General features: G+C 40.2%; 1 protein-coding gene across 1 annotated transcript; it reads right to left on the reverse strand.

Annotated features, from left to right (window-relative positions):
• Positions 1-1,625: 1,625 nt before the first annotated feature.
• On the reverse strand, positions 1,626-11,468 carry LOC107757083 (taste receptor type 1 member 1-like). The gene is made up of 6 exons (XM_016574463.1): positions 11,287-11,468; positions 10,853-11,150; positions 9,973-10,725; positions 9,082-9,294; positions 3,083-3,203; positions 1,626-2,560 (listed from the first exon to the last, which is right to left on the reverse strand). Exons 1-6 carry the CDS (start codon positions 11,466-11,468, stop codon positions 1,626-1,628), a joined length of 2,502 nt encoding a protein of 833 aa, XP_016429949.1.
• Positions 11,469-12,117: the final 649 nt, after the last annotated feature.

Below are 12,117 nucleotides of genomic sequence, written 5' to 3' on the forward strand. Positions count from 1 at the left end.
AGCCTTGCTTGAGATTTAGGAGGGGAGGAGTGAAATAAATGCAGTCAAGACGGACAGTTCTGACCTCTCGAAGTGGAACAGATACCCACGAGATCAAAGGCAGATATCGCGTTATTCACACTCATGCGCTGTGTTGCTGATAAAAATTAAATAATTTCAGTTCTGTTGCTTTAAAGGGGTCATATGATGCTGCTAAAAAGAACATTATTTTGTGTATTTGGTGTAATGAAATGTGTTTATGCGGTTTAAAGTTTAAAAAACACATTATTTTCCACATACTGTACATTATTGTTTCTCCTGTATGCCCCGCCTTCTGAAACGCGTCGATTTTTACAAAGCTCATCGGTCTGAAAAAAGCGAGGTGTGCTTCGGCAAAATTAACTGTTTGTTATTTATTAAATGAAGTATGAGTGACCCCTGCCTGCTGGCGTTATGTTGCATCTTTCATCTTTAATTTTGAGACCATGCCCTTCCCCCCATCGTTGATGTGTGCCCGTGTCTGTGTGGAAGTTCACAGTTTCTGAAGTGCGGAGGGAATATTACTGTATTTATTAGTTTTATGTTTCAGGTATGATTCTGTATTTCCATATGTCCATTAGTTTACACTGTAATGACGCTTGCAAACTCGCGCTGTGCCGCGAATTGGTCTGTTTTAAAACTAAAAGACAGAAAACAGATGTTTGCTCATACTGAGAGATAAGCAGATGTATGTGTGTGAGAAAATATCATGGTGTCAAAAAAAAAATTACACAGAGGATAAGAGGAATTCCTATTCTCTGTTTTTATTTGAGCTTCAAAGGATGAGGCATGTTGCATCGGAACATTCTCTTGCCGTTTACTGTTGCTGTCAGGGACTATTTTTCTTTTAGCGGAAGGACAGCATTTAACAAACTTACTTAAAAAAGTAAAAGTAAAAAAAATTACTAGTAAAAAAAAGATTTAATTTCAAAAAAGTAAAAAATAAATAAATAAATAAAAAAGTAACATCAATACACACATTTTTAGTTTTAATATGTTTTATTGTGTGGTAACCATTTTATAAGTAAGCAATAAGGTACGAGAGGCCGTGCTGTATTGTGAATAAGGGCTGAAGGGCATTGTTAGGCATGACCCAAGAGACTTATTCACAATACAACACAGCCTCTCGTTCCTTATTGCTCACATATATACAACTACAGACAGTTGTGAAATCTGTTTTGAAACTCTATTTCATTCCTCAATGAATAACTTTGTGACAAACATGAATTTTTATTAGTTCATGTGATTATATACTGTACATGTACCTCGGTTTTTTATGAATTTAGCAAATAACAGTGTTGTTGTTAGTATGGACTTTAAATATTTTAACTTTTAATGCATTATTAGAAAATAGCGCCATGCATAATTATGCACTGAATTACTTGGACACTAAGTTGTGGAGTTAAGTTTTAACTTTTGAAAATGTTCTTTATTACAAGTTTAAAAAAAAACAAAAAAAAAACATTACATTACATATACATTACATTCTCTATTCTCTAGTTTACCTATGTGTTTCTTTAAGATTGTGGTAACAATATTGAAGGATCTAAACAAGGATTTAACAGAGTTTAAGAGTTAATTTTCTACACAGAGACTAATGTCTGAGTCTAAGTCCTACTAATGGTTTGGGTGTAATTCTGAATAGATGTTTGAAAGTATGCAGCAGTGTTCTTTTGTGGTTGGAATATTATGATGTAAGATTTTGGTATAAAATAACTAAAGAGAATTCCATTTATACTGGATATCTGGGCCATTGCATTCAAAATGACAATGTATTTGCTTTTGAGAGTGAGGTATGCAGTGAAATATGCAACCCAAGTCAGATAGTACAAAATGAGACTGAAAGTTATTGATTTGGCCTCGTTGTAATTTTTTGGCAGATCTCTTCCCATGTAAGAAAACAATAGACACAGGAAACCTAGAAACCAACCTAAGAACACAACTATGGTTAAGGTTATAGTGTTCCCCCTTTCACAAATGAGCATAAGTTGATCTTTATAAGTCCATGAGTCTGCGACGAGTTTGACAGGATTGACAGTCATCCATATTACACAAGAAATAAAATGAATGAAAGAAGCAAATGCAACAAAGAGCCACTGGCCATTGTGTTTTACCCAAAGACTGTATACTTTAGGGAACTGAGCAGCCATTTTAAAAACACAAACAATTTGAAAGGAACGGACAGTCAAACAGGAAATACAGACAGTGAAGAAAAATGCATATATGGCATTTCTCAGAAGGCAAAATACAAATGTGGGTTTTCCAAAGAAAAAGAACACACTTATGCTAGACAAAATCAAACTGGTCAACATGAGGAAGCACATGCTGCCACCAGCAGACTTTACCACTGGTGTATCGTAATTATAGGCAAAAAGGCAAAACATGGCAATAAGGAGCATAACTAGGCATGCGGTAGAAACCATGACAATGATGGAGGGAATTTCTGTGAACTGAGGATAGACAACAGAACGTGTCTTACACATTGCGCTGCCTTCATCATACCATTCATTCTCTGCACATGGAAAACAGGTATAGGGGTCCCCTGAAAAACAGTTAAATAATATACAGTAAATGTTTAGTATAATATTTTGGCAAAAGCAATACTAATGGTAACTGGATCTGGGAAAATATTTTGTCTTCAAATCACACTTAAAATAGCACCATAATTCTAGTAAAGTATTATGGTGATAGAATGGACTAAAAAAGCTTTAAGGGATATTCCACACCAAAAATGAACCCACCATCATGTCGTTCCAAACCTGTCTGACTTTATTTCTTTGGACGAACATAAAAGAAGATATTCTGAAACAAGCTGACAAAACAAAACACTCTCCATTGACTTCCACTATATTGACTAAACATACAATGGAAGTTAATAGGAATGGAAACTATTTGGTTAACAACATACTTCAAAATTTCTTCTTTTGTGTTATGTTGAAAGAAAAACAGAAATGTATATAGGTTTGGAATGACATGCAGGAGAGTAAATGATGACAGAAATAGAATTTTTTAGACTATACTTTTAAATATCAAGTTGTCATTGACTGCCACCTTAGGTACTTACGAGAAAAATTCACATAGTTGTTAGGCGGGCATTTTTTACACGTAAAACAGCAACTATGAAAACCTTCAGTTTTCCTTGAATGTCCCACCTTACACTCAACAGAGCAGTTTGAGAAAGGAACCTTTAACAAACAGGAAAATGTGTTATGTGAGGTTTTCTTTAGCAGTTTTACACATTTCTATAAGCTACTATCAGTGCTCTCAAACAAAACAGCCTTAAAAATGTCTCAGATTACGCATGTACAGTAACCATGGTTCCCAGAGAAGGGGAACGAGGTGCTGCATCATGGAGTTGATACTATGGCAAACTCCATCAGTGTGAAGCACGTGTAATCATTGGTAGACAGTAGTCCATGACGTCACAAGCGGAGCACCTATGAGTATAAAAGGGCACCTGCGACACGTCATCAACATCCAGACATCCAGAGAAGCATCTCAACAAGGCTATTAGGGAGCAGGCTACTGATTTGTACAACTTTCAGTACAACCACACTGCAGGTGTACTTCTAATCAATTTCAACAACCTAGATTATTTCAACAACCTAGATTAATTAGGGGAGAAAACGTAACCTCGGTTCCCTGAGATAAGGGAACGAGCGTTGCATGAAACGCTATGGTGAAAACTCCTGTTTTACTCTGTACTGAAGCCTGATTTGTTCACGTTTGTGTAGCTGCACAAACCAATGCCGCTTTAGCCTGCCAGAAAGGGCGCAGCCGACCCCTATATAAGTCGGCTCAGAGCACTATTCATCAGATCATTCGACTGAAGTGACAGTCATTGATTCGCGTGCAGCTTATAGCGCGGCAAGTGACGCAACACTCGTTCCCTTATCTCAGGGAACTGAGGTTACATTAGTAACCAGAGTGTTCCCTTTCGAATGGTCTCTCCTGTTGTGTGAAACGCTATGGGGAACGCATCCAATCACGCAATCTGCAAGCCCAGTCTCGGAGTGCTACTAAGGGACCCTAAGCACATTGTACCCCAAGCTAGTAGCTGAGAAGCACAAATATAACCAGCTTCGCCCAAGGGGGAAGAATGGTGATTTAAACCGAACGAACTCCTGCCTGCAAGGCAGGGATGTCCAAGTTGTAAAATCTGTCAAATGTGGATGGCGACAACCAGCCGGCAGCCGCACAAATCTCAACAATAGAAACTCCACTGGACCATGCCCAGGAGGAGGCCATTCCTCTTGTGGAATGGGTCCTCACACCTATAGGGCATTGTAAGCCTTCTGAGGCGTAAGCCAAGGCTATTGCATCTACGATCCAGCAAGAAAGTCACTGCTTTGTAGGCGGCAATCCTTTATGGCGACCTCCAAAGCAAACAAAAAGCTTCTCTGACAGGTTAGAGCGCTCTAGGTATACTCTCAGAGCCCTCACTGGACAGAGCATGTTCGGACCCTGCTCACCATCTGTAACGGGGAGCGCCAATAGGGAGATCACCTGAGCTCTTAATGGAGTTGAGAGCACTTTAGGAACATAACCATGGCTTGGTTTTAGAATGACTTTACAGTCATTAGGTCCAAACTCAAGACATGAGGTGCTGATTGACAGGGCTTGCAAGTCACCCACTCACTTAACCGACGCCAAAGGTAGGAGGAGGGCCCTCTTAGGGCCCGCAGGACTATAGACAAGTCCCAAAACGGCACAGTCTGAGGGCGAGGAGGATTCAGCCTCCGTGCGCCCTTCAAGAACTTAACAATCAGGTCGTTTTTGCCGATTGACTGGCCAGCTTCGAGAGAATGGTTCACTGCGATAGCTGCCACATACACTTTGAGCGTGGAAGGGGCGCGCCCCTTATCCAGCAGCTCCTGCAAAAAGGTTAGCACGTGGGACACGTCACATGATATCAGGTCCAAACTTCGTGCAGAGCACCAGTTAAGGAAGACCGACTATTTTAGGCTGTAAAGGCGTCTTGTAGATGGCGCTCTTGCCTCTAAAATGGTATTGCTTATTCTTGCTCGAGGCACCATACATGAAGGCTCCACAGCTCCGGCCAGGGTATTGCTTACTCTTGCTCGAGGCACCATACATGAAGGCTCCACAGTTCCGGCCAGGGATTCCAAATAATGCCTTTCGCCTGTGAGAGAAGGTCCCTCCTCAGCGGAATGGGCCACGGGGCTGCTGCTGAGAGATGCACTAGCTCTGGGAACCAGGCCTGGTTCCTCCAGAGCAGGGCCACTAGGAGGAGAGAGCACTTGGTCTCCCTGACCCACCTGATGACCTGAGGAATCAGGGCGATTGGGGGAAATGCATACAGGCGAGCACAGGGCCAGTCGTGGGCCAGAGCATCTCGCTGTATCGAGAAGTATGTTGGGCAGTGAGAGTTGTCTTCTGAGGCGAAGAGGTCGACTTCTGCCCTCCCGAAGACTGACCAGATCTTTAGAACTGTTTGAGGATGTAGCGCCCATTCGCCCGGGGCTACCTTGCCTCTGGACAGCATATCTGCACCAAGGTTCAATCTGCCTGGCACATGAACCGCCCTTAAAGAGAGGAGTTCTTTTTGTGCCCAAAAGAGGAGCCGACGAGCCATCCTGTAAAGAGTGTGTGACCTGAGACCGACTTGGTGATTGATGTAGACCACCACCGCCATGCTGTCCGACCGGACCAGGACGTGGTGCCCTTTTAAGGCCGGTAGGAAGGTTTTCAGGGCTAAGAAAACTGCCAACATCTTTAGGCAGTTTATATTGCAGGCATTGCTACGGGACTGACCAGGAGCCGATTGCCCTCCAACAGGGCGCCCCAACCCGAGTCGGAAGCATCCGTTGTGACTACCTTCCTTCTGGAGGTCAGCCCTAATCTCATTCCTTTTTGAAACAGGCGAGAGGTCGTCCAAGGGGCCACAGCCTTGATACAGTGGTGGTCTACCCTGACAGGAAGCCACCCCAGGCGCCAGGCGTGGGGTGGAACATGGGCTTTGAGCCAAAACTGAAGGGGCCGCATGTGAAGCAGGCCCAGAGGAATTACAGAGGTGGCGGCCACCATAGGACTGAGTAACCGCTGGAAAACCTTCAGGGGGCGTGTTGTCCCCAATTTGCGAGATGCCGCTAATCACTGAATGGTCAGGGATCACTCCGGCGTAATCCATGCCCGCATTTGGGCAGAGTCTAAAATTGTTCCCAGAAAGACAGCTCACTGTCTGGGCAACAGCTGACTCTTGTGCGGGTTGATGACCAACCCGAGGCGCTCTAAGTGACTGAGTAACAACTCTCTGTGAGCGGCCAACTCCCGTTCTGATCTGGCTAGAACCAGCCAATCGTCGAGGTAGTTCAAAATACGGATTACCATCTGCCTCCGAGGGAAGGCAGATGGTAATCTGCAATGCCTTGGGAGAAACCAGGCTCAGTCGGGGGGCCAGTTCTCCTCTGGCCACACGAAAACCAGCAGTTCAATTCCAGGCTGCAGCAAGTCACATTGTGCAGAGGACTCAATTGGCTCCTGTGGTCTTGTCCCGGTGGCCGTCTGAGACAAGGTCTTTACTGGGGATCTGTATCTGGGGCTCATCTAGTTGTCCTGGTCTCTGCTGACTTTCAGGGCTGTAGAGGTCCTCTCTAGGTGCTGATCCACCATCTGGTCTGGATACGTACTGGATCCGGGTGACTGCAGTGACTGCAGATACACGGGTCATGTGCTTTGTGGCATGGATGACTAGATCTGTAGCTTGACCAGATTTTTATTATTTTTTTGTTTGAAAGCATCTGCTTCTACCCTGCTCACCTGCAACCGCATGATTGAAGCTGCCATGCGGCTTTAGCAGACATTGGACCTGAACCGCAAGATGCAAAATACCTGAGTTTCATTCTTTTTTTTAACAAGAAAAAAAGGGGGGAAAATGAGAGGAGAGCTCCCTCCCGGCAAGCTCCTCACAGTGAGTGCACTCAGCTCCTTTAAGAGTCAAATGCGCTCGCTCTATTGGCAAGGTGTAAGGTATAAAAAGGCTCACTAAGGCCCTGTCCAAACGAACGCAGTTATTTTTAAAACCGCAACTTTTTCTACGCAGTTTGGCCGTTTGTCCATACGCAAACACAGCACCAGGTTACTGAAACCGAACATTTTTGAAAACGCCTGCCAGGGTGAAGATTTTCAAAAACTCCGGTTGCAGTGTTGTCCTGTAGACAGCGAAACCGGAGTTTTTGGCTTGTGACGTCGGAGCCTGCCCTCTTATCTCCGCCTACTGGAAACTTCTGATTGGCCAACATGGCTTTACAGTTGAGATTATATCGCCACCTGTTGGTTTGGCATGCTCTTGACAGTGCTTCATAGCATGCATTCGCGTTATCATGTGGACGGAGATTTTTTTAAAAACGGAAGGAAAAACTCAGTTTATAAAAATACCCGTGTACGTGTGGACATGGCCTAACTTATGTATGGGGTGACAGCGGAAGTGGATTGTTAAAAACACCTGCCTCAACTCTCTCTTTATCTAATTCCTCAGAATTTGACATGCCACATTTAATCAGTCAGGTTGGAAGAGTGGCTTCCTCAACCAGCATGAAAGCAACAGAGCTAGTTGGGAAAGCTCAAAAAGGAAAACACTCCTGTCAGACTCATCCCCCAATGATTACTAGTAGGGCTGCCCCCTAATAGTCGACTAATCGTTAGTCGACCAGAAGAGGCTTGGTTGACCAAAATTTTATTAGTCGCTTAGTCGCAGAAAAAAAAATCCACATTGGTCATAAAGCCTAGAGAATTGGTCATAGAGCCTAGAGAAATGTACGCTGTTTAAGTGTCTGTGCGGAGTGTGGAAGCTGAACAGCAGCGCGCTCACTGCAGGACAGATGGAGGCGCCGTTGCGGTCACTTGCTCTTAAAATACTCCCTCATTTTTGGTCATACAGATAAGAGTAATACAGCTTTTGAATCTGTAAAGACTCTACGTTTATTTGTGTGCACTCACAATAACAACAAAACATTGCACTTTTGTAAAATAATGAAAGCAAACAGGATGCACTTTTTGCCGTCTCAGTCTCTGTGAACTTGAGCGTGAAACTCCGTGTATGCTTGCCTTACAGATATCTATAGAGAGTGAAATGCCTTCTTTCAAATTAACCAATTCAAATGGAAAACAATATTCTCAGATTGTGTAATCCATATGAAACATGCATACAGGAGCATCCACTACTGCGGAGATGACGAGTCAGTGTCGCCGACTTCATCTCTTAAGCCGTAAACAAAGAAAGCACTATAGTTTAGTTTATATAAGTAATTTTATAATGTTAATGCAGCCTCCTTACTGTTTTTCCCTGACACATTCATAATTATTAATTCTGCCGGTGTGTTGTGGCAAGCTTTATGCGCGCTTTGAGCGCTTATTAGGCTACGTAGGCAGTAAAAGGCTCATATTTATGATTTAAATGCTTTATTAATAAACGTGCAATTAGTCGACTAATGCTTCAAATGAACGACTACTAGTCGACCAGAAAAATCTTTAGTCGAGAGCAGCACTAATTACTAGTGTGTTTACATGTGCTTCAGACACTGGTCATAGTGATAGCATTCCCTATAGCATCATCTCCATGATGCAGCGTTGAAGTTAAGCTTCAAAAGGGAAATGAACACAATGCAATTTCCATAAACTGACTATAAATTACAAAATACAAATTACAATTACCTCAAACACACACACATACACACACACACAAATTCTTAGATCTTGCTTTTATAACTGTCAACAGACAACTAAAATAAGGCCATACAGACCTTATTGAAATGGAATCAAATTGATATATGCTGCATGGGTTAGTAACTTAAGTAGATAAAACTTATGATGGAAGGAAATTCTTTGTATTTGAACAATTGTCAAATATTTCATAGCCCAAAGAAACATTGGGTAGAAGTGTGGTGGAGTTTTTAATCTCCTCAACAGCAAACCTCACTCACTCATCATGACAATAAATTGTTTTGCTAAAGTAGAAGTTTGTTAATAGATCTTCGTTTTGGACAAACATATAAAACTGATTGAGAAAAACTTTTAGATCAAGGCTCAACAAAAAAGACTTACATAACCATTGTTATGCCAGCGAATGAGAGAGTTGTCAATGGTAAAATACATTTCTGGATGTTTCTCATATGAGCCCACCATCTCAAACTGTGGAGGATTCACATCAGTGCGCCAGAGCACAACTGCATAACTGATAGTTGGATCATAATTATCATCGTACTTCACCTGACGGCCACTGAGTGGAAAATCCAATTTCTTTATCTCTCCCAGAAGCTGTTGTAAAGTGTGTTCAAATAAAAAAGACAAATAATTTATGATGCTATTACTATATTATTAATATTATATTATGTTGCATTATATTATATTATATTATATTAACATTACTATAACATTAATAAAATTAATATTACTTTTGTTTTACTAATTTATAAAAATATATAATAATAAATAAAATAATGTAATAAAACAATACAATGTACAATATGTAGTTTCATTTAAAAAAATATATATAATAATAATATAAAAATCTTACTGACCTCAAACTTTTATATGTAACTACAGTATATTGTCAAATGTGAGATAGAATGAATGTATATTGTTAGACAATAGTCTAAAAGACAGTATTTATTGTGTAGATGGAAAACAACATAGATACACAATTATTCCTTAATTATATCAACTTACACATTAATTAGTAAATACGTACATCTGAATATATTTATGGTGAAATGTCTCAAAGAACCTGCATTAATGCCCTGAAGATCCTGCGAAGTCCACACTTGATGCAGGTGAACACACAGCTTATCTGCCGACATGCCACACACACTCACAGTCCTGTCTGACATGTCTCCACTTATATATATATATATATATATTGATTATTTAATTAATTAAAACATTGTTACTTCAATAATGTATTTGAAATAATACTTGAAATTCAACTTCACTTACCATATATGGCTTGGTCACTGTATTTTTGTGGAATTCATTCATGTGACACTGCAGAACTTTATGTAATGCATGAGCTATGGTATATACTGCAGCATAGATGGCAAAGGAAAGTGTGGGATTTTCATTTATAATCTCTTCTGCAGTCAACAATGAGCAGTAATCACAAACTTGATTACATGTCTTACTCTTCCTCTGGACTTCACTCTCAGCTCTATCATTATGGCCAACATCAGTTGTTCCTCTGGCTTTATAGACAAATTCATTAAATCCAGGCAATGACAACAGTTTCGCCGTAATGCCAATGACTGTACCAATTTTCCCGATTCCTGGCTCTCTTGGAAGCTGCTGATTCATAGCCCAATGTTGACTTGCAATCCATACTTTGTCTTGGATATTGTTTGCTATGGCTGCTTTGATAATTTTGCTTGCATATTGTGGCAAAGCAAAAACAACAATGACATTGATGTTGAGCTTATCGATCTTTTTAAGTGTTAGACTGTAGTTTGCATTTAGGCTCAGACCCTCTTGATAGGCCAAACAAATGCCAGTATTGTTTATATACTTATTAAACAGCTTTAGACCATCTGAACTGTAATCGTCTTGGCTACCAATAAAGGCGACCCAGTTCCATCCAAACCACCGTATGATGTGAATAATCATCTCTATCAGGTCTTTGTTGCTAGGAATTGTTCTTACAAAAGAAGGATAATGAAGTTTATTGCTTAACGCATAGCTAGAAGCCCCATAATTCACCTTTGAAAGAGAAGAAAACACTCATATATATATACAGGTATATATATATATAGTAACTTTTTAGTGCTGAACAAAATATACAAAGTGTGTTTGTTGTAAAACTTACAAAAAAAAATACAAAAATTACCAATGGTATAAGGTCCATTGTGAACAGTGGTGCAATAGTCATAGTTCTTGTGCTTCCATATGGTCCTGTTAAAGCAATCACTTTAGGCTGATAGTTGTTTAGATTTTCTTTAGGTTTTATTGATCCATTCTTTGAAATAAAACTTAAGACTGAATTGAAATTCTTTGTATTAGAACAATGGTCAAAAATTTCATAGCCCAGAGAAACATTAGGCAGAAGAGTTGTAGAATTATTAATCTCCTCAACAGCAAACCTCATTACTTGCAACATGTGATAGCCAGGTTTTGAGGAACTGTGCCTTGAAAACATCAGTGAGAAAGTTAATAGCATGTAATTGAATATTTAGTTTAGCAATGAGGACTTTGAGGAAATGCTGCTTTGATTTAAAATACTGTGCATTGATAACCCTAGACTGGTAAAAGGTCCTTGCTTACCTGAAACATTCGGTGGCCTCTGCTGAAAACAGGGCTGTTTCATGTTCAATTTCATGTAAAGGGAAAAGGCCACCCAATAAGTAATCTCCCTTCAAGCTGAAGTCTGCTATTGAGCAAGAAATTTTGAAAAAGAAACAATTAGTAAAGCCCACAAGCAAAATATAAATGCTACTGAGAAGCATGGTTAAAGATGGGCCGTTGGTCCTGAAACAGGTGATGTGTAATGGCTAGCCGTTTGACAGCAGTCAGGCTCATATTCTAAACTTAATTTTCTTAAAACGCATTTCAATTTGCTTAAACCACCATATTCACTGATACAAATGTCCATTTCCATATCTAACTCGCAAAGCATGTCAATAATTTTTTTAAACAGAGCATTACACCAGAAACATCTCCTCATACATTTTTACAATTTTTTAAATTTACAAATCAAACTTAATGCCCTTCCTGGAGGCTGAACACCAGAGCTGAAATAGGACTTCAAATGGACTAGGGAAACAGCAACACTATCACTGTTTGCATAAACTTTACATTTTTAAGTGTGTGTGTGTGTATGTAAGAAAACCCATACATTTAAATGTTTTTACATATCTGACATTAATCTAGATTTGTCACCCCACAAGTGTCACATCAAACTACCACGTCTAAGAAATTATATCAGTACTGTGCAGCACCTATGCTCTATTATTTTGAAATAAGGAACTAGAAATGATGGTTTGTGTACCAAACCTGAGGCTGAATTTGTTTACTAAAATTTATAGTGCATTTATTACACAACCCTATATGTATACTGCAAATTAAGATCGGAATAACACCATATATATATATATA

The sequence above is a fragment of the Sinocyclocheilus rhinocerous genome, unplaced genomic scaffold (assembly GCF_001515625.1).
Source record: "Sinocyclocheilus rhinocerous isolate Xijiao unplaced genomic scaffold, SAMN03320098_v1.1 scaffold2007, whole genome shotgun sequence".
NCBI classification, from domain to species: Eukaryota; Metazoa; Chordata; class Actinopteri; order Cypriniformes; family Cyprinidae; genus Sinocyclocheilus; species Sinocyclocheilus rhinocerous.

What these genes read in the sequence shown, in the direction of transcription:
- LOC107757083 (XM_016574463.1), bottom strand. Translation starts at nt 11,468, where the DNA reads ATGCTTCTCAGTAGCATTTATATTTTGCTTGTGGGCTTTACTAATTGT. An exon ending in GAGGCCACCGAATGTTTCAG is followed by an intron (nt 11,151 to 11,286) that starts GTAAGCAAGGAC and finishes GATGTTTTCAAG; the next exon opens with GCACAGTTCCTCAAAACCTG. An exon ending in GCTGGCATAACAATGGTTAT is followed by an intron (nt 3,204 to 9,081) that starts GTAAGTCTTTTT and finishes TGTTTGTTAAAG; the next exon opens with GTTCCTTTCTCAAACTGCTC.